The 19,891-nt window shown below is 54.0% G+C and overlaps 1 protein-coding gene across 1 annotated transcript in view; it reads right to left on the bottom strand.

The window, feature by feature from the left end:
• SCN4B (sodium voltage-gated channel beta subunit 4) overlaps positions 1-11,900 on the bottom strand; it is an 18,154-nt gene extending 6,254 nt beyond the window's left edge. The window contains exons 1-4 of the mRNA XM_082411179.1: positions 11,553-11,900; positions 4,158-4,330; positions 2,972-3,200; positions 1,352-1,481 (exon numbers count right to left, since the gene is read on the bottom strand). Of these exons, the coding sequence (XP_082267305.1) occupies positions 1,352-1,481; positions 2,972-3,200; positions 4,158-4,330; positions 11,553-11,613 (593 nt within the window). The 5' untranslated portion in view covers positions 11,614-11,900. The remainder of the gene's footprint in view (positions 1-1,351; positions 1,482-2,971; positions 3,201-4,157; positions 4,331-11,552) is intronic.
• Positions 11,901-19,891: the final 7,991 nt, after the last annotated feature.

Below are 19,891 nucleotides of genomic sequence, written 5' to 3'. Positions count from 1 at the left end.
AACCTCACTTTGCTCAACTTCAAAATAAAATTGTACATATTTTATTAAAAAAATGCCTGGTGGAGTACCTAACACATGGTAGGCATGCGATGAATGACAGGAAGTATTACTACCTATAGCGTTCTCCTGATCCAGCTGTGTGCTAACAAGAAAATGTTAGCCTGCCTTGTTTTTGATGAACTTGTGGTGGCTCCCAAGGATCACTGTTTTCTTTTCTAAGTGCTTTTAAACCATATGTTGAATAACGTGTTCTCCAAATTTGCTCGCCATCAATAGTAAGACTGATTGTTAAAAACAGAATTTGGTCCAGCTCCATGCTCCTGGCCCCTCTCAAGATCTCCAAAACCCTCCCAGCCTCTGGCCACGATACAGGCAGACAACCCAAGAGTTCATCATCTCAACCAGTGCCTCCCTGCTCCCCCTCCCCCTCTGCCGTTCTCTAAAGTCCCTCCCTGCCTTCAGCTGCCTTCCCTTCTTACCAGTGGAATTTCTGCCCTTTCAAGCCTAATTCCTTCTTCTCAACAGAGCAGAATGAAGCCAACACCAACAGAGCATCTCCCCCTTCTCTCTTCCTCTCCTTGTTACTCTCACCCTCTCTGCTCCAATGGCAGGCCTGCCTCATCTCATCTTTCTTGCCAAGAACACAACTTTCAAATGCCTTTTGCCTGCTCTGGTTTTGCAACATTCAATTTTGGAGCCTGCCTGTTCTGGCAATTCTGGGCCTGGGTCGCACTCTTTGTACCTCCCCATCTTTCCTCCCCTTCCTCTTACAGATATCTGATTTATACCTGAATTTATCCTAGGGCTTCCTAGGCAGCCATATCAGCCTTTTCAGACTGTTTTTATCTCCCTCATTAGGATTTTCAGAATTTCACAATAAGATACTCCCATCACCCTAGAAGGATCTTCCCATTTTAGAAATTCTGTACATGGAATGTTATATTTTCCCTGATCTGAAAAAAAAAAAAAAAAAGGCATCTTAAAGCCTTTGGTAGGACTTTAGATTGAGGTGGTACAAATAGAGAGAGGTTAACGGGATGGGCAGGAAGACAGGGGAATGAGGAAGAGCAAGTGGGTTGTATTTATGTTCTCAGTGAAGTCAGTATATTCAACAAACACCTACTGGGAGGATGGGGAAAAGGAAGTGAGATTAGGAATGGGGCTGGAAGATGGGAGGAGGGTGGCAGGGATAGGAAAGAGAGTGGGAGACTTAGAAAGAGAGGATGGGATTAGGAGACAGACGGAAGGATGAAGGCAGATAGGGGTAGATGACGGTGGATGAGAAGATGCTGGGAACACCCATAATATGAGAGTGGGTGGTGGGCTGGTGGGAGGACAGGAGTCAACTCACTTCTTCTCCTGAGTCTTCTTGATAATGAAGGCGATGAACTTCTTAACCAGCAGGATGAAGATGAGGATCCCAATGACCCCGCCCACAACGGCCAGGATGATGAGTGTCACTGTGTTGTCCACTTCTTCCACTTCATGGCCAGAGCAGGGGGAGAAGGGGGGTGGAAAAGGGGAGCAGGAGTCACCTGGAGGACCATGGCAGCCCAACAGCTCCAGAGCCTCCAACCTGGGCATCTGGGACATGCCTACCTCAGGCAGGAAGCAGGAGAAGCTAGAATATGGCATCCATCAGGCTAAGGCATAACAGGAAGACGGCCCTCTCCCCTGACACTCTGCACATATGCCCTCCCGCAGACACCCACACAAGTTCTGGAATAACTCAGACTCAGGGACCACAGCACCCAGGTTTGACTTGACCCTCAAACATGAGACTTTCATTGCCTCTTTCTAGGTCTCCTTTGCCCATGCAGAAAAAATTGAGAATCTCCCTGTGACATCTCTTATGTGATCAGAAGACACTGGAGCCAGGTAGTCTGGATTTCCATGGTCACTTACTAGGTGGTAACCTAGAACTGGTCACTTAACTCTTCTAGCCTCAGTTCCCTCAACTGAAAACTGAACCCCTGACTTCCCAAACCTTCTCCACCCACGGTCTCCCCCATCTCTGCTGAGAAAACTCCATCCTTCTAATTGCTCTGGCCCAAATCCTTGGAGTCATCCTTGACTCCTCTCTTTTTTTCAAACCCCCACATCCAATCCACCTGAGAATCCTAATGGCTCTAACTTCATAAATTCCAGAATCATGAGCATCTCCCCTGTAGAAATTCCACACCATCTAGGGAGCAGTGGACCCCCAGGCACACAAGAAACAGCACAATCAGGATCCTTAAGCAGGTTTCCTTCCTTTTTCTCTGCTTCTGCACCTCCCTAGCCTTCCAGGCTCCCCCCTCGAAGATGCCCACCCAGCCTAACTCCTCCAGCCCTTTCCCTAAACACCTCCAGTGTCTGGGATCATGTGACATCCTCATCACATGCTTCCTCGTTGTCTGTTTCGCCTGTGTCGGACTGAAACCCCACCAACTGGGACTTAAGCTCCAGAGGGAGAGATCATTCTTATCAAGCTGTTACCTGTGCCTCTACATGCTCTGCCCCTGTTTCAATTATGTGTTTAACTGTCTTCTGTCCTACCCTGACCTGTCAATTCCTCGAGAAAGAACACTGTGTATCATTCATAGCACTTTTTGGTTTGATGCCTGGCATCCAATCGGCTGTCGCTAACAGAATACACAAGAGTAGTAATAATCAGCACATACGGAGAACTTTACAAAACGCTTCCATGTAGCTTCTGTAACTCTCACAACAACCCTAAGCGAATGCAGATTTTACAGATGAGGAAAACAAGGCTCAGAAGGCCTAAGTGTATATCACAAGCTATTCAGGGGCAGAATAAGTATTCAAGCTAAGTTATTCAAGCTTCCAGATGTAACTCCAGTAGCTCTTGAAAGCATAAAGCGAAAGAAAACACCAACGTGGTGCATTTCATCATTACACTGAATTGGGTACCTACCCCCACCCCCGTCCTTCCAACTTTACTGCCCTTGTCCCAGCCCTTACTGCATACGTTTATCAACAACTTGGAGGAAGATGGTGGCCTGGTGCTGAAGATAATTCTCCTTGGGGTTCTTCACGTGGCAGGTGTATTTGCCCGTGTCGCTGAACTCCAGGTTCCTCAGCAGAATGGAAATATTGTTCACTTTCTCCTTCACAGAGCCCTCCAGAGTGATGCGATCATCATCTTTCAACTTCACCTTGGGGTCTGACTTCTCATTCTTCACAATCCCATCTATGAGCTGTGGGGGGAAGAGGGGAGCAAGGAGGTGGCCAAGAAAGAATCAAGGTCCTTTCGAGAGTCATGACATCACTCCAGCCCACTCCTTGGGTATCTCCCTGCCCAGGTCCAGGAAGAGCCCTCCCCCAGTGGTTTCCTTCCAGTATCGATAGCTCTGCCTGTCTAACCTGGATTTTACTGGCTTCAGGCTAAACCCACTTTCTGTTATTAAGGTCTCCCTAGAATGGAGCATGCTTTTACTGTTCTCTTCATAAAAGCCTTTTAAGTAACGAATCCTGCAAATACCACACTCGTTTCCCTCTGTCACTCCCCCCAGCCTCTGCTGACGCCACATCCCATCTGCCTGAATTCTGACCCTCCATCAGGACGTGGATCAATCCCACAGCACTGTGCATCGGTACCCTCTGAGTTCAGGGTACATCCAGAGTTAGTCTCTTGTGACTTCTGGTCCCCTACTAGATTGCAGAGTGAGTACTCAATAAACACCTGCTGACTGCTCCATCCCCACCCGTGGCCACAGCCCTGGCCCCTTCTCTTCTCCAGCTTGCCCTCCCATCCTTCCAAGGCCTGTTCCCCGGCCCTCCTCCGATTTGGACTCTTCTCATTCCCCCTCTCCAAGTCTTCCAAAGGTCTTGTCTCTCCTGTTTTTTACATTAAAGTATTAATTTTTGCACAAGCTAACCAAGTTTCAGGTATTTCTTCAGACCAGACAGAAGACTCTAGCCAAGAATTCCAACAGACCCCAAATTCTGGCAACACAATCTAAGCATCCTTCCCACTTAGTTCCTTCTAGACAGGCTCCGAAAAGAATACTGGGAGAAAAGGTGACAAAAGGTCCTGGGGACCATCACCGTGGGGTCAGTCCAGAAATGACCAGAGCCTGGGATGGGAGGCAGGGGTGAGGCGACAAGGAAGGGAGGAGGATCTGAGCTGTCCTGTCCTTTCCCCGCCTACTTACAATCTTGAACGTATCACTGCTGTTGTAGGACCACCAGAAGCGCAGGTTCTGGAAGCCAAAGCAGCTGGTGAAGGTGCAGGGCAGCAGGATCTCCGTGCCGTTGACAGCGTAGATGGTAGTGGCCTTTCCCACAGATACCTCCAGCGACAGGGACACAGGGAGCAGGAAGAGACCTGTGTGAGGGGCACCACCTCCCTTAAAACCCCATCGGAACCTCCAGGCTGGAGCCCTGGAAGGGACCTCCCAGATAGGGTGGAGTGGCTTGGTCAGGCAGGGAGGTCTCTGTCACCCTTGGTGTCAATATCAGGAAGATGGTTCTGTTTACTTCAACGTACACTGCCTGGGCCACCGCCGTGATTCATTCTCCCGCTTGGCCTGAGCTGGATGGACTTCCGAGCCAGTTAGCAGCCCTTGTGGCATTCTAAGTGACCACCAGGAGTCACCCCAACCCAGGAAAACCAGGCCCTGCCTCCGTGCCGCGAGTCCGCGCCCCCTAACCTGCGGATGCGGTCCCTGCATCACCCGCAAGTGCAGGACCCGCGCCTCCCGTTCGCGCTGCGAATTTCCCCGAGGGCTGTGCGCGGCACCCCCGTTACGTTTTCGGGATTGGGGGTGGGGTATTGGGAGGCTGAGGGGGTCCCGTGAGGTGAAGAAGAGGAAAACGGCCATCGCGGTCCCTGGACACGGCCCAGCAGCCACTCATCACCGACCCTGGCGGCTCCCCCGGCCCCAAGGGGCGGAGAGGCAGAGGGGCGCCTCCCGCTGGACCTTGCTGAACCACCGCGCGGGACCCCGAGAGGAGAAGGGAGACACGGCGGACCGGGATGGCATCCGGCGGGGGGGCGGGGGGGGGGGCGTGCAACAGAGCACGTCTGGGCATCGGTCGGCAGCAGCGAGAACCGAGCGGGTAAAGCAATAACGCAGAGAAAGTGAGGGCGGAAGACACTTTGTGGAGGTCGACTGCGGGCAACCGGGTGCACGCAAGCGGGGTGCCTGCAGAGGGCGCTGCACACTCCGTCCCCGTCTGACCCGAAGTGGCCCATCCTCCCCGCAACTCCCCGCAGCCCCACTGCGGCCTCTTGTCCTGGGAATATCCCCCGAGCCCCACACCCCCGCCCCTGCTTCTTTCCCACACCCTTGCATCAATACCACCCCTGCCACTTGAGCAGGTGGCAATCGTGAATTTCCACTCGTGGCCTCCGGGCCCTGCCTCATGAGTTCTTGTAAGGGAACCTGGTCCTCCTGTCCTACAAAGTCCTTGAGGATAGTCCACCGTACCTCAAGGTCATGGGGAAGAGGGGTGTCGGAATTAGAGAGTAGCTCTCCTTGCCCCTAGATGAAACTGGCACCCAGGGTCACCCTGGGTGAGGACTCAGAGGGAGTCCTTCTCAGGTTTCCAGTGACCCTGAGAATAATGACCTTTTCCTGGGCCGGGATGCTTGCTAAGGCTATGTGTGAGTAATCTCATATCACCCTCACCTCACACCTGTAAGGTGGTCTTATTAATCACATTTTACAGGTGGGAAAAATGAGGCTCAGAAGAGCAAAGTGCCTTGTGCCTTGGCCAAAGTCATACAACTTCTAGAGGCAGTTGAAATCTGAACTGGGGTCTGACCCCAGGGCTAGTGGGCAGTTGAGAGCATCCATCTGGCTGCACCAACTCCAATGCCAAAGTTTCCCCGGCATCTCTCCCCAGACTGTAATTTCTCTCCACTACTTGGACCTCCAGCCTAGGGCTCCCAGAGTGTAAGAGCTAAAGGATCCAGACTGATCCATGTTACAGACACTAAGTTGCCACTGCCTGATTTTAGAGACAGGACAACCAAGACCCCAAAATGGGAGGAAACTTGGCTTAACTGACTGGGTTTAGTGGCTGAGCCACTTGAGAACCCTTCTCGGGCCAGGTCAGCTCCCAGCTCGAAAGGCAATTCCCAGAACTGCTCTGGTTCCCAAGACAGCCAGGGTCAGTCTTTGTTTTAAAGGCCACCAACCTTGCTCTTTCTGCCATCCTCACTCTCAGGGAAGGACCTCTTTTGTCAAACTTAATTCCCTCATGCTACATCATAAACCAGCTTCCTCTTGTTTTGCCCACATGAGATAATGATGCCTGGTGCCACCTGGTCAATGCTTTTTAAATAGGGGAGGGGGAGTTCCCCGGCGGTGGGGAGCTAAGATCACATGTGCTGCGCGAAGCCAAATAAATAAATAAATAAGAGGAGCTCCAAGGAAAGCTGGCAGCCCAACTCTGCCCTCAGGGCCCTCCTCAGCTTCTTCACGTCCACTTCACTTCTGAAGGCAAAGTGGACTGCTCTTACCACGAAACTCAGAAATAACACCCCGTGCCCAGGAGCCCCTGCCACTGTCAACAACTGCTGATCTTTACTCAGCAATTACTATGTGCCAGGCACATTTAACCTTCACATCCATGCTATGAGTGGTGTACGGTAATACCTCCCTATTACAGACATGGCAACTGAGCACAGAGAGGTTAGGTGACTTACCTAAGGTCCAAAAGAGACATTTCTAGCATCCCAAAGCCCCAAAGCAAGAAAGTCCTTCTTTACATCCTAAAACAGCAGGGCTTTCCCACCTGCTGGGTTCCAGTTAGTGCTGAGAGGTCATTTCAATTAGCCTTCATTCTTTGATCGGCTCCTCTGTGCCAGGAATTGTTCTAGAGCAGTGGCTTTCAAATTCACAGAGTGTCAGAATCACCTGGAGGGCAATTACAGCTAGCTCTGCCGGCCCCACCCCGGGAGTTTCTGATCTAGCACTTAGAATGGAGCCTGGAAATTTGCATTTCTAAGAAGGCCCCAGGGAATGCTGTGGTCAGGGATGACACCTTGAGAAGCACTATGCAAGAGGATTTCTACCTGTTAACTCCAAGTTTTATTAGAATGCCAAAAGGTAGGTATCATTTTTCTCATTTTACAGGCAATGAAACTGAGGCTCAGAGAGGTTAAGTCACTTGCCCAGGGCCACATAATAAATGGTGAGTCTGAATTGAGCACCTATTATAAAATAGGACAGGCGTTTTACATGCACTGTCCCATTTAATCCTCACAATCATCCTATGAGGTAGTTAGTTATTATTTTTATCCCCAACATACAAAATGAAGAAAGAGGCTGAGAGAGATTAACCTGCTCAAGGCCACACAACTGATGAGTGGAATAAGCAGTGTACAGACGGCACTCTGCTGTCCCCCCCTTTGTGACGGTGCCTCTCCAAGAGAACAGTGCTGTCAGGGCCAAGCTCTCCTTAGCACTCTTGGTTTTCTTTTTATCTCTCCCCTCCCCCAACCCCCTGCCCCAGAGGTCTAGGGACGGGAGCCAGACATGAGATTCCACCCTCCAGCCTAGAAGATGGCCTTCTGATCGGAGACCCCAGCTTTGCTTCTCACCCCCTACCGCCCCCGCAAACCAAGAAGCAGAGTGCAGAGCCGTGACGGGGAAGCTCTCGGGAGAAGGCAGCTTCCTGATGGCCACAGCGCTCCCTCGGGGCCTGAGCACGTGCTCCAAGGATCACCACACCGCCAGCCTCCAGTGCTTGGGATCCTGGGGAAGGTGGCGGGGAATGCGAGTCAGGGGCCAAATCCCTCTCCCCAGCCTCAGCCAGAATGGGCTATCCAAGAGCACCAAAGATACACATCAAAAGTGAAATTACTTGACTGCTTTAAATAGAAGCAAAAAAAAAAAAAAAAAAAAAAAGTCCAGAACAGAGGAGAAAAGTATTTCTTTAAGGTCTGTCTGATGACAGTGCACATTTCTGCCTGATTAGTGTGTGCCTATGTGGATGACTTAACTCTAGTACACTCGGGACTCCCCGACTCCCAGAGTGAAGCATTGCCATTTCCATCGTAGCCTGGAGGGGACAAAGGAAAGGCAGAGACGTTTCCACGGAGAAGTTCAGAGCCCTGCCCGAGTTAAGGCATCAGAGAGGCTGAGCAAGCCTGGCTTCTCCACAGCACGCCCTCCCAGCAGGCAAAAGTCCTGCCAGCTGTGTCTGGGAGACTCGTGCACAGGAAAGCCCAGGGGCTTGCCTCTTGTACCTTCTCCCCTGTGAGCCTGCGCTGACGGGAGAGGAGGGAGCAGGGGCAGGTATAAATCCACTAGAGGACCCCGAGAGGTACTTCAGCAGGACGACCGAGCCAGGGTGGATGGGTCAGCAGACACAAGGCAGGCCCCATTCTGCCTGCTGACCTTGAGAAAGTCAGAGGTGCCATAGCCCCAAACCAGGGATGGCTGTCTTTCCTACCTTCTGAGCTTGGTATAAAGCTAAAACATGAGCTTATAAAACACAAGAAGGGCTTCAATGAGTCCATCCTCTGGCCTGGGCACTCTGCAGGTAGAGAAGGATAGTGTTTAAAGGGAGGGAGAGAGACAGAGCTGGCCCCCATCACAGGTCTAGATGTAATCAAGGCACCCCAACTTAATGACCAGTGTCAGTCAACAATACCTCCAGGCCATTCACACGCTGTTTTATACTTTCACCTTGTATTACTTCTTGGAGGTAATTATTTCCATGTGGTTATTTCCTTAGATAAAGAAGGACTTCCTTTGATTTGTCCCAAACTAAACTCTTTAGAATTTCTTGTGTATTTTTCAGATTGAGGGCCTCTTTCTGGCATCGTGGGATTGATGAACAAGTCCTCCTACTCATGATCTTGTGGAATTCAATCCTAAGCCCCTAAGCCTTGCCTTTGCTCACTGAAAGACCCTAACCATTGAGCCACTCTCAGAGCAGCCATTTTCTTTGCTATTTACTGATCGGCCCCCTCCTATATCATCTGGGTGCTGCGGTTTTGTCTAAGGATTGACTCAGGCCTCCCATTTAAAGTAAAAATGTATTTGGTACATGCAAATGTTACCATTAAATACACCAGCAGGGATCTCAGGGCTACCATCAGACCTTCCAAGGCAAATGCCAAGGCGGAAACATTCTGCCACCTTTTCCCACATCCGGGGACAGTGACACCCACCTTGGGGTGGGGGGAGGAAAGAGGGGCAGCGTGGTGCCCTCTCTAAGTTTAGCTCCCAGGGCTCTCCTGGCAGGGCAGGCGGAATCACAGCTGACTTTAATAAGGAAGCTGATACACTCTGGACCCCGGGGGAGTCAGACAGGCTCAAAGTTAGAGCTGGGAGGCAGAAAGTGGGCCGAGGTCAGCAGGACAAGACCCCTCCTGGGGTGCAGGCCCTGGGGGCCGTGGGGTTGGAGGGGGGCAAGACTGAGGCAGGAAGGCCCCTGGACCCAGAGACAGAGGAAAGATTTCAGCTCCCTCTCCCTAGGCAAGCTGCCTCCTTCCGGCCCACACCCAGGGGCTTTGCCGGGATAGAAACATGCCCCTGAGACAACACTGGATGCTCAACAAAACCAGCTTTGCAAACAAGTCCAAGCAGAGTGCCCACCCCTCCTCTTGCAGGCCACGGAACGGGTGCGTTGGTTCAGCCAGCCCGTGGCTTATGCAGAGAGCCCTACACCCACAGCAACAGGGCAAAGTGGGAGGATCTGTACCTGGGGTCTACCTAGCATGCTGGTCCCACCAGCCACGGCAGGCATTAGGGCTTGGGAGACCCCACAGGCCTGCATCTCCAGAAGAAGAACAAATCCCCGGTTCCAGATTCAAACCTGGGGTCTTTCTCCATTTCCCCCCTTTCCCATCCTCTTCTCCATGAACTCCTTACTTACCCTTTCCTTTTCCTTCCTCTGAGTGGGACTCAGCACCCTCTCCTTACTTAACTGCCTTCTCATTAAACAAGCCCTTAATAAATACATACCAAGGGAAAGAGGGTGGGGCAACATAGCACCCTCACAAGTGATAATTACACAGAGATCACAGTAATTAAGCAAATCAGGGAACAGGAAGGGGTGGGTAGGACACATACATTACCAGTTACATGCTTAGGAAGGGACTGGCACCCATTTTATCCTCAACTTTGCAGTTGAGGATAAAATGGCCATGGCCACAGTGGGAACTCGGGCTGATCAGGGACGGGGTGAAGGGCAGCTAGTGTAGAGTGGCACTGTGCCCAGCCCATGAAGAGGAGCCTCAGTTCTCACAGAGGCCCACTTCCTAGGGTCACTGTGAAACCAGCATATCTGTGCCTAAGGTACAAGAGAGAACACCAGTGGCTTCTATCCAGTTGTGGGGATGTAATAAAATCAGTGGCTCCTGAGTGCAAGACATACTCTATCCCCCCCTCCTCCACCAGGTGCCAACGTGACAGGTCTGCACGCAGTTTACATTTGCAGAAGCAGCAGTGACCGCCCTTAAAGACTTCTGTCTCCCTGTTTTCAGCCCAAATGCCTACATGGTGTGCCTGACCCGATGAGGGGGCAGCTGCCAAAAGCCAAATCTGACAAATATAAACAGGAAGCGGTGCGGGTGCCGGAGATGGAGTCGGCTTACATTGAAATCCAGCTATGATTTATGAGGCGATTACATTCTGGACTAATAAATATCATCCCCCAATCTGTTGGAGTTTGACTCTCAAAACTATCGTGTGCATATTAATAGATAATAATCTGTTCCTTCTGTGTCCTCTGGATGTGCCCCCTCCGTCTTCATACTCATCCCAAAAATGAAGCGCCAGGAGCAGGTTAAACAGGTTCCCCCCCACCCTCATGGAATCTTTACCTAAGAAGAGAGGTAAGATCCTTCCTAAAAGGGGGCTTGGGGAATTCCCTGGCGGTCCAGTGGTTACCACTCCACGCTTTCTCTGCCGAGGGCGCGGGTTCAATCCCTGGCCAGGGAAATAAGGTCCCGCAAGCAGGCGGCGCGGCCATAAATAAATAAATAAATAGGGGCTTGAACTGTCCTCCAAGTCCCTCCAACCCCATCCAGTCTGCAGGGAAGGCAATGGGCACTGGAGGAAGTAGAGAGCAGAGGAGTCAAACAGAAAAAGGACCAGGAGGAAGGGGAGCTCCCCCACCCCCAACTGGTGCACGCTACTGCCTGGGTAACAAGCATCCAAGTTGCAAACGGCTCTGGGCAGAGGCAGAAACCAGCATCCCAACAATCACAGGTTGGGATGCAAACCCACCTGGCATCCCCTACGCCCAAGGCAAAGACACCCTCCCCCAGCACGCTTAAACCTCCGAACTCTGGGCCCCAAGATTCAGCTTTAGAAGCCCGGGGCTGAAGGCACCACAGACAGCAAAGAACTAATCTCGGGGCTGGCTGGCCGGATGGGGCAGGGGACGGCGCACGGTCCCCAGGGAGCTCAGCAGTCCGAGCCCCGCGTCCGGCAAGAAGCGGTAGCCGCGATGCTCATTCCGGGCCGCACTCCAAAGCCCACCCCGTCCAAGGCGCTGCTCTTCTAAGTGTCTCCTCCTCTGGGGGAAGGTGGGGGAAGGGTGGGGGGGAAGAGGCAGAAGAAACCAAGCCAGGGCTGCCTTACCCAAAAGCCCAGTGCCCAGCCATCTCGCCCGGGCTGCGCCTCGGTGCCCAGCCCCGGGCATCGTTCTGTTCTCCGCGGAGCGCACCAGGGGCGCGGGGACAGGGTACCCAGGTCACAGCCGCGCTCGCAGCCCTCGGTCTGCAGTCGGCCCCGAGGCTGCCGGGGAGCTCTGCGCCGCCGGCCGGGGCTCGGGAAAGTTGGCGCGGAAAGGGCGAGGAGGGGGAGGGAGGGAGAGGAGGAGCCGGCTGCGGGAGCAAGGGGAGGAGAAGGAGGAGCCCGAGGAGGAGGACGGAGAGCAGGAGGATCTCCGAGCTAGTGCAGAGGCGAGCGGCGCTGCTCCTCTGCTCTGGAAGCGCTCCAGCCGCAGGAGGGGCGGTGGCCGCCGCGGAGCCCGGGGCCTCCCCGCCTCGTGGTCCCCGAGCCCCGGGAGCCTGCCGCACCGCCCCCCCCCCCCCTCCACCGCCACCACCACCCCTGCCTTCCCTCCGGCTCGGGCTGGGCGGCTGCGGCTTCGCACTGCAGGGCCGCCCTCAGCCGCGCGCATCACCCCGTGCGCTGAGCTGCCAATTAGGAGGATAGTTTGGGGAGGAGTAGAGATGGAGCTTTTCGGGTGTTGGAAGGCTGTGATGTTCGGCTTTGGGGAACACGAGTAGGGGAGCGGCTCCCTCTCCCGGGGCCGCGAAGGGACCGCTCGGATGCCCGCAGCCAACACTGCAGCAGCCGGCGGGCGTGTGCGGGCTTGCCCGCCGCGGCCGCCGACCCGCGTGTGTGCAGCCTCGCGGAGCCCCGCTGTGCAGGGTCCCGGGAACCCGGCTTCCAACCGTAAACTGCCCCCGCCACCGCCCACCATCCTCTCCCATGGCTTCATGGACTCCTCGAAAATCATGATGCTCCTGGTTACAGAATCGGCCAGACACCGCCGATCGGGTCCAAGCCCCGCTTCACCCTCCGGCGGCGCCCCTACTTCTCATTTTTCCCACCTAGGCCACCCCCTCAGACCCTCCCCTTTTACCCCCCTCCAAGGGTGTCCTGAGTCCTTCAGAATCCTGGAAGACTCCCTTGGCCTCGCCTCCCTTTTGGGGTGGGGGTCGAGGAGCCCAGGGCAGGCCTCTGGGCTTGGGGGTCACAGCCAGGTCCGAGGGCTTTTTCCCAGACCCTCTTGAGTTACAAGTGAGTAGTGCTATTTGGGGTGGTTTGGTAACTCATGTCTGATATCCTCCTCAGCAGCCCCTTCCCAACCATCCCAGCCCCCTCCCACCACCACAGGTCCTGTCTGAAGTCCTGACCCTCCAACCTTTGCCTGTCTGGAGGCTGGTTCAGACCTGGAAACCTGCTCCCACTTCATGGCCTGACCTCTGCTACTGCCCCCGCACCGCCCACCTTCTTAACCTGGGGTCCCTGGTGGGCTTCAGAGATCATGGACCCCTTGAGGTTGTACTGGAAATGCTGAATGTCTCTCTTTTTTTCCAGGAGAGAGGCTTGCTCAGTATAGCTGTGAGAGTGGTATAGGGGCTCTGGAGTTAGGCACTGGGGAATCAAGTCCCAGCTCCAGCATTTATTGTCGTATGACCTTGAGCAAGTTACGCAATCTTCTGCAGAAGCTTCATCTGTGATACGGTGAAAGTGACGATATTCACCTCATGCAATTGTTAAGAGCGATGCCACCCTTAGACCTGGGCAAAGGGGCCTCAGCCCTGGGATCCCGAGTTTGGAGGGCCTCACTCTGGCCCTCCTCTGGCCCTACGCCTCCTCACTGGAAAAGTGGTTCCTGGGACAGAAGGGAGGGTAGTCTATACACCTCCCCTTCTAGACCATGCTCCGAACATCCGGGACCCTGGAATTCCCTGTTCACATGACCCGATTCCGAGCAGGCCTCTTCCCCGGGTCAATCCTCTCAGGAGCTGCCCATGCCGGATGTGCACCCACAGGCCAAGGGAGTGGGCAAAGGGCAGCTGTTTGCAGAGGGTGGGAAGTGGATGGCACTTGACATGCAGGTGGAGGGTTCCCAGGCATGCATGAGAGCCCCTGTCCCAGCAAGACCAGGGAAGAGTGGGCCAGGGAATGGCTTTTGGGCTTGGCCTTAAAATGAAGACTGAGGAAAATTCATCAAAGGTGGAGGATAATAGATGAGTTTTAACACTCTGTTATCGTGATTCATAACTTATATTTAGACATATATGTAATTATCATTTGTGCAGTTGCCCCGGGCCTCACAAACATCAGATGTGGACCTATGAAGACTGGATGAGATACTATCACACGTAAAAGTGCTAACGGAGTTCTAGGCATAGGGTCAGCCCACAGTACATTTTAGCTCTTGTTATTCTCAAAGAGGTCTGTGGCCCTAAAAAGCCTAAGACTCTTCCTGTCTCCAAGTTTGCACGTTTACCCCCTCCTTCTCCAGGAGGTCCCAGACACTAGATCCACAGGGCCAGACATCCACACTGCCTACTTTATTTTTACAGCAGGGGTCATGTTTCTCAGAGCCGGAGGTTGATTTGAGACAGGAGGTGAGCCAAAAGGAAGGAAAGTGACCCCTGCCCAGAGAAAGGGGAAGGGAGGGGACAGCACTCCCTGGATATCTTTAGACCCTGGTGACACGAAAAGGTGCCAGCTTCCTCCGTGCCCTCCATCTTCTCAGCTGCCTCGCTGCTCTCACCAATTCTTAGAGCCAGAAGGGTCCTTAGGAAACCCACACGCCTCCCAAATGAAGAAACAGGCCCAGAGAGGTAGAATGTGTGGCCCAAGGTCACAGAGAAAGTGATTCTTAAAGTCAGAATTAGAACTTCCCCCATTATTTGATTCCCTCCCTCCACACCCCCAGCTTTCCTCTAAAGAACATCAGGAGGGCTCCACAGTTGGGCAGAAAAAGTGCTTGAAAGATACATTAGCGGCTAGAGGAATTCTACATTTAGAGAGCACTTTCCTCAAAGATTCTCAAAACCCTTGTCCATCGATCAGAAGGACGGGCACTTTGGCTCTTTCTCCTCCTCCTGCTGGAGGTCCCTAGAGGGCAGGATAGTGGTTTGGACACAGCCCCCCGCTGTGGCCAGCAGGCTGGAATCGTGGTGGGGGGTTTCTGTACACTCAGGTCTTGGGCAGCCTGGCTCAGAAATACCTTGAAGAGCAAGTTTTCAGGGATGCAGAGAGGGACTGGACCCCGAGCCAAGGAGCTGCCAGGAAGCTGTTCTCAGGTGGGAGGAGATAGGACCTAGATTTAAGGGGAAAGGAGATTTTTCCAGGGGGATGGGTGTGCGGGGGAGGGCTCAGGTTCTTTGAAGCAGTTAGTCCAACAGTCCTCTCTGAGACCAGGCAAGCCTCTCGGTTCCTGCCCTCCGCCTCCACCCCGGCCCTCAGGGGAGCAGGATGGGAGCTAGGAAGGAGCGCAGGTATGAGGTTCAGTGTGTGGTGGGGAAGTGGCACTGGCAGAAATGGGGGCAGAGCTCCAGCTCCCAGCCTCCGGGAGATGCTTTTACCCAGGAAGGTACTCAACCCTGCGGGCGGTCCCACCTTCCACCTCCACCTGGGGCGGGTAGATGGAGGAGTCCATCCCCTGTCAATTCTCAGAAAGCTAGCCAAGACCCCGGCAGGGGAGGAAGGGAGAGCTCCGGTGAGGTCTCCAGAGCTATTCTGAGAGGAGTTCCTTCTAAGTAATAAGAGCCTGGCAGGGAACCTCCTCCTCCTCTGGCTCCCCTATTGCCCTTGCCCTTGCCTGCCTTTCCGCCTCCCCCATAAGCCCTCGCGGCTCCTGTCGGGGCATTGCAGGTAATGGAGCTGGCCGACCACCGCGCTGACCCGGCTCAGAGAGGCAGAGAAGAGGGGGCTCTGCAGGGATTCCCCCACCCCCCCACCATGCCCCCACCTCCCAGCCCCTCTCCCTCTGACCTCAGATCACTCAGATCGACACCAGGAGCTTATAACCCAGTTATAAACAGGGCCCCAACCTCAGGGCACTGGAACTGCAGGAGCCGAGATGCTCTGCATACAGTAACTTAAGGTTGAATGCTCCCAAATCCTTCTGCCTCTGGGGTTGGGGTTGGGTGGATGCTACCTGGCCAGGCGTTTGGGAGCCTCCTTCTAATGCACCTGTTCCCTGCCCATCCCGACTCACCGTTCCTGCCCTCCAGCTCGGTGCTCACTTGCCTCAGCCACAGTCTCAGCAGCCACTGAAGTCTGGCAGGTGCTGAGGGGGTTAACAGGGCAGCATGCACCCAACCAACCCGCAGGCACGTGGCTCAGCAGCCCAGCAAGGAACCAGTACTGGCCACCTTGCCCGCTGCTCCCCAGCCCACCTCGCATGCGACTTGGAGTAGCGATGAACTCTTCCTGAACCCTCCTCGCCCATCTCCACTTTCCCTGAGGGCTCTGGGCGCAGGCAGGTAGGCAGTCACCTCCTCCATCCCTCCCTTCCTCTTTTTCTGTTTTCTGCCAGGTTCTTTCCAAACATCCTTTCAGGCAAAGGGGGGTGGGGAGCCCCAGACAGATGAGCTCATTGGGAGGAGGAGGGCAGAGGGAGGAGGGAGCTAAAACATTCTGACCAGGGAGATGCTCACTGGACAGTCCCAAGCTGGAGAGGGGCATGTGCCCCCTTCCAGGAGCAGGCATCTGCTTCCCTCACTGCAGCTCAGAGATGGGGTGAGTCCTGGGCATCCCTTTATTCTGGGCCACTTTGGGGTAGGGCGTGAAGCCCCATGTCAGGGTCTCAGACACCCTACCCAGCACCCCAGAGCTGTGTTTACCTCTGTGTTTCATGGATTACCATGCCCCACTGCTTGTCCATCATGGGAGGATGGGGGCTCAGGAGGGCTGGGGGTCGGAGGCGTTGGGAAGGTTTGTCATTCATTGTAGGGGGACTGCCTAGTCAGCTGAATGGCTAGATGTCCTCCTGGAACCGTAGACCTGGTCCTGCCGCTGAACTGGGCACTGGGACAGACTGACCAAACCAGAAGCAGTAAAATGGTGCAGAGCGCCAGGCAGGGCTCCCCGAGTGTTCTGGTCCCATCCGCTGTGAACATTTTAGTGTGAGAGCAGTGGCTCTTGCAAAGTGAGAGGAGAGGGAGGATGTGGAGTAGAAGAGGAGATATGGCAGGGGCAGAAGGTCAGGAGAGATGACCAAGAGGAAGGGAAGAAGCATGGGAGCAGGGGACAGTCTGCCTGGAATGAAGGGGAACCTGGGGAAGCTGGAGTGAGACACAGGCCGAGGAGGAGGGGTAGGGATGGAGACAACTGGTCAGCAGGTGAAGAAGAGGTTTTATAGGTTTTCAGAAACCAAGAGAGGAGAGGGTGGCCAGCGGGAGGCCAGAGCTGTTTGCACAGAGCTGTGGGGTCAGAGGCCAGGCCAGGCAGGAGGTGGATGTTAGAGACCCACTGGGAAACCTTTGCCTCTGCTTCCAAACACTTTTGCCCATCTCTAGCTGTCCACGGTCATCTTGAGATTGGCTCCCAGTCACCCTTCCCCCACCCACTCCTAGGTCTCTGGGCCGCAAGAGGCCAGTCCACTGCCCTTTCCCATTCACTGCCTGATGTGATTGATGGCTTTGGCATCACTCCACCCTGGGTTTGAATTCTCTGCTATTTTCTAACTGTGTCACCTTGAGTGTACACATAACAATATAACAGGTCTCCTCATCTGTAAAAGTGAGAAAAGAATGCATATTTGGGGAGTTGTCCTGAGTACTGTCAGCTGATACACATTGAATACTGAGCTCAGGGCCAGGCAGAGTAGCTACTCAGTAAATGATGGTCATCCTGATTAGTCTAGCCGACTGTCACTCACCCTGCCACCACCCCGGGCCCACCCTCCAAACCCTTTGAGGCTGGATATGAGCCCGCCCATCCCACAGCCCTTCCCAAGAGCATCAGCTCCTGTGGAGAGCCCACAGGGTGTGAGCGTGCTATGGGGCAAGGATGGGAAGGCTGAAGACTTTGACAAAGCTGGGAGGGTGAAGGGAGGAGAAAGCTGAAAAGATTGTCACCATTTTCTACGGTCTTGATTGAAGGACAGGGGAAGCTTTGCCCCAGCTGGAGGGCCAAGGATACAAGTTAGACTTGGCCTGATCTTTGGAAAGAAGTTCCTGAGGGTTCCTAACTCCAAATTTCCACCCTCTTCTGGCCTATTTCTCACTGTGAATAGGGGCTCACCACCTACTCTCTCCCCACCACGATTGCTAAGTCGGGTAAAGATGAATAGGGCAAGCAGGTAGAAGAGTGCAGAGGCAGCCTAGGGTAGAGCGTGACTGAGTAACAAGGCAGAGGGACAGGAGTTTGCCCATTCATGTGTCCTGTTTATCTTCAGGCAAGCAAGAGTTAATCCTACTTCTATCATTTGAATCCTAAAATGAGGGCTGCAGAGGGCCATTGTCAGTAAATTTAGACAGCATCTAAAAGTATGCCCTGACATATGAATCTTCTCGACAACACCCCCAAGCTATGCTTGAATACCTTCCGGGATGGGGAGCTTATTGCCTCAGAGAAGCTCAACCCTCTGCACAGCTCTGAATTCCATTGGATCAATATCTGCCTCTGTCCGCCAGCCCTAATATTTCGCCCTGGGGCAGAATGGGTCAAGGCGAATCCCTCTCCTTGTGGCCACAGCCCCATCCGCTGTATTAGCCATCAGCTGTGACACACACTTCCCCTCCAGGAGGAACACACCCCCTTCTTTTGCCCATTTGCCCACAGGAGGGTCTCAGTCTGTTGAGGCAAACAGTTCTAGTCCTTATGCCACCTGTTTACAGGGAATCTGTCGCAGTTGAGAAGCAGAGGCAGCTGCAGTTGGGATAAAAGTGACTTTGCCAAGGCTGTAAGGGACAGCCCCTCTCATGGACTCCAAAGTAGCCAAGCTGAGCACCCAGTGTCCACTTGCCCCCCTTCCCAGCACCTCGTGGACTCTCAAAGTCATTATTGCCAGAGAAAAGGAGAAGCTGCTTTACAGGCTACCTACTCCCAACTCATCTACTCCTACCACCTCCCTCCCACTGTCTTTCTCCCTTTTCCAGACAGAGGCCTTCTCAGCCCTGCAGAGGAGTGGGGTCCTAGGCTAATCTGTTTTAGGACCAAATTTATGGGCCATGTCACGATGCCAGGATATAGTTCTAAGATGAGCTTCCTTCCCCATGGCCCTCTGGAGCTCTCAACCACTGGGTGGCCGGAGCCTGTCCTAAAAGGTGGTTGGCGCCCTGCACATCAGCATGGTAGCAGGCAGCCAGGAGTGACTAGAACCTGGCGGGCTTCAGGGTCAATTTCCCCACGGCCATCCGAGAAGAGTGCCTGCAGAGCCCTGCCAGCATGGACATTCTGAGCCCCTGAAGTGCCAAAGGAGGAGAGCAGGAGACCTCAGTGGGGACCCAGGCTCCTGTGCACCCAGCTGCCCAACCCATATCCCACCAGGCACTGCCCCAGCTTCCTCTCACCTGAAGGTTTTTAGACACAACACCTGCAAGATGGGAGGGAGACAAGTGGCCTAAGATGGACCATATACAAACCAGCATGAGGAAAGGCACCCTACTGAGGTGTGGAATGGGACTTGGAATGGCAACTAAAACCAAGCTCTGTCATTAGCCTACTGTGTGACTTTGGGAGAATTACTTTCCCTCTCTGAACCTCAGCTTTCAAAACTGTGCCCTTACAAGAAGCATGGGGGCCTCTTTTTGTTCAACTCAAGCCCACTGGGGAGGGGCAGGCAGGAGCCTGGGCTGGTGTGGGCTGCTGTGCCGAGCGCTAGGCTCAGACTGGGTGTGGACTGTGGGAAGAACAGGCGGCCTGGAGCCAGCCGGGAGATCCTGGATTGTCCTTGACTCATCATGTGGCCTTAAGCGAATCACTTCCCCGATCTGGTCCTCAATTTCCCCTTCAGGATAATCAGGAGACTTGTCCAAGTAGTCCCTGGGATCCCTCCCATCTCTGATGTTGTAAAGATCTACTCTTCCCCCTCCCCCGCTCCTTTTGGGCCTCAAAACCTGTCCTAGGGACTCTGAGAGACTCCGCATACAGACTACTATTCGGGGCAGCCGGCCATGGGCAGGCCGATGGCTGTGCCTGAGCCCCGCAGGGGCTCCAGCGGGAAGCAAAAGAGCGGTGGGAATGGAGAGGCGCCAGCACCTCAGGTGGGGGACACAGGAAGCCGGTGAGCAATTCTGAGTTGCACCGTGGGAGCTAGCCCTTCCGGCACACGGCAGCTCCTTCCTCAATCAGAACTACCTCACCAGGCCCCAAGCAGGCTGGGCCCCAAAACATCAGTTTAGGGGAGACACCTGAGCCAAACCCAGTCCTCCCAGAAGCCAGGCCCAGCTCCAAAGTGTCCTCCAAGTGTTCTGGGGGAAAAGCCTTGGACTGAGTTA

The sequence above is a fragment of the Balaenoptera physalus genome (assembly GCF_965194825.1).
Source record: "Balaenoptera physalus genome assembly, chromosome: 10".
NCBI classification, from domain to species: Eukaryota; Metazoa; Chordata; class Mammalia; order Artiodactyla; family Balaenopteridae; genus Balaenoptera; species Balaenoptera physalus.
The sequence above is the reverse complement of the archived record's forward strand: the minus strand, read 5'-3'. Positions and strand labels throughout refer to the sequence as shown.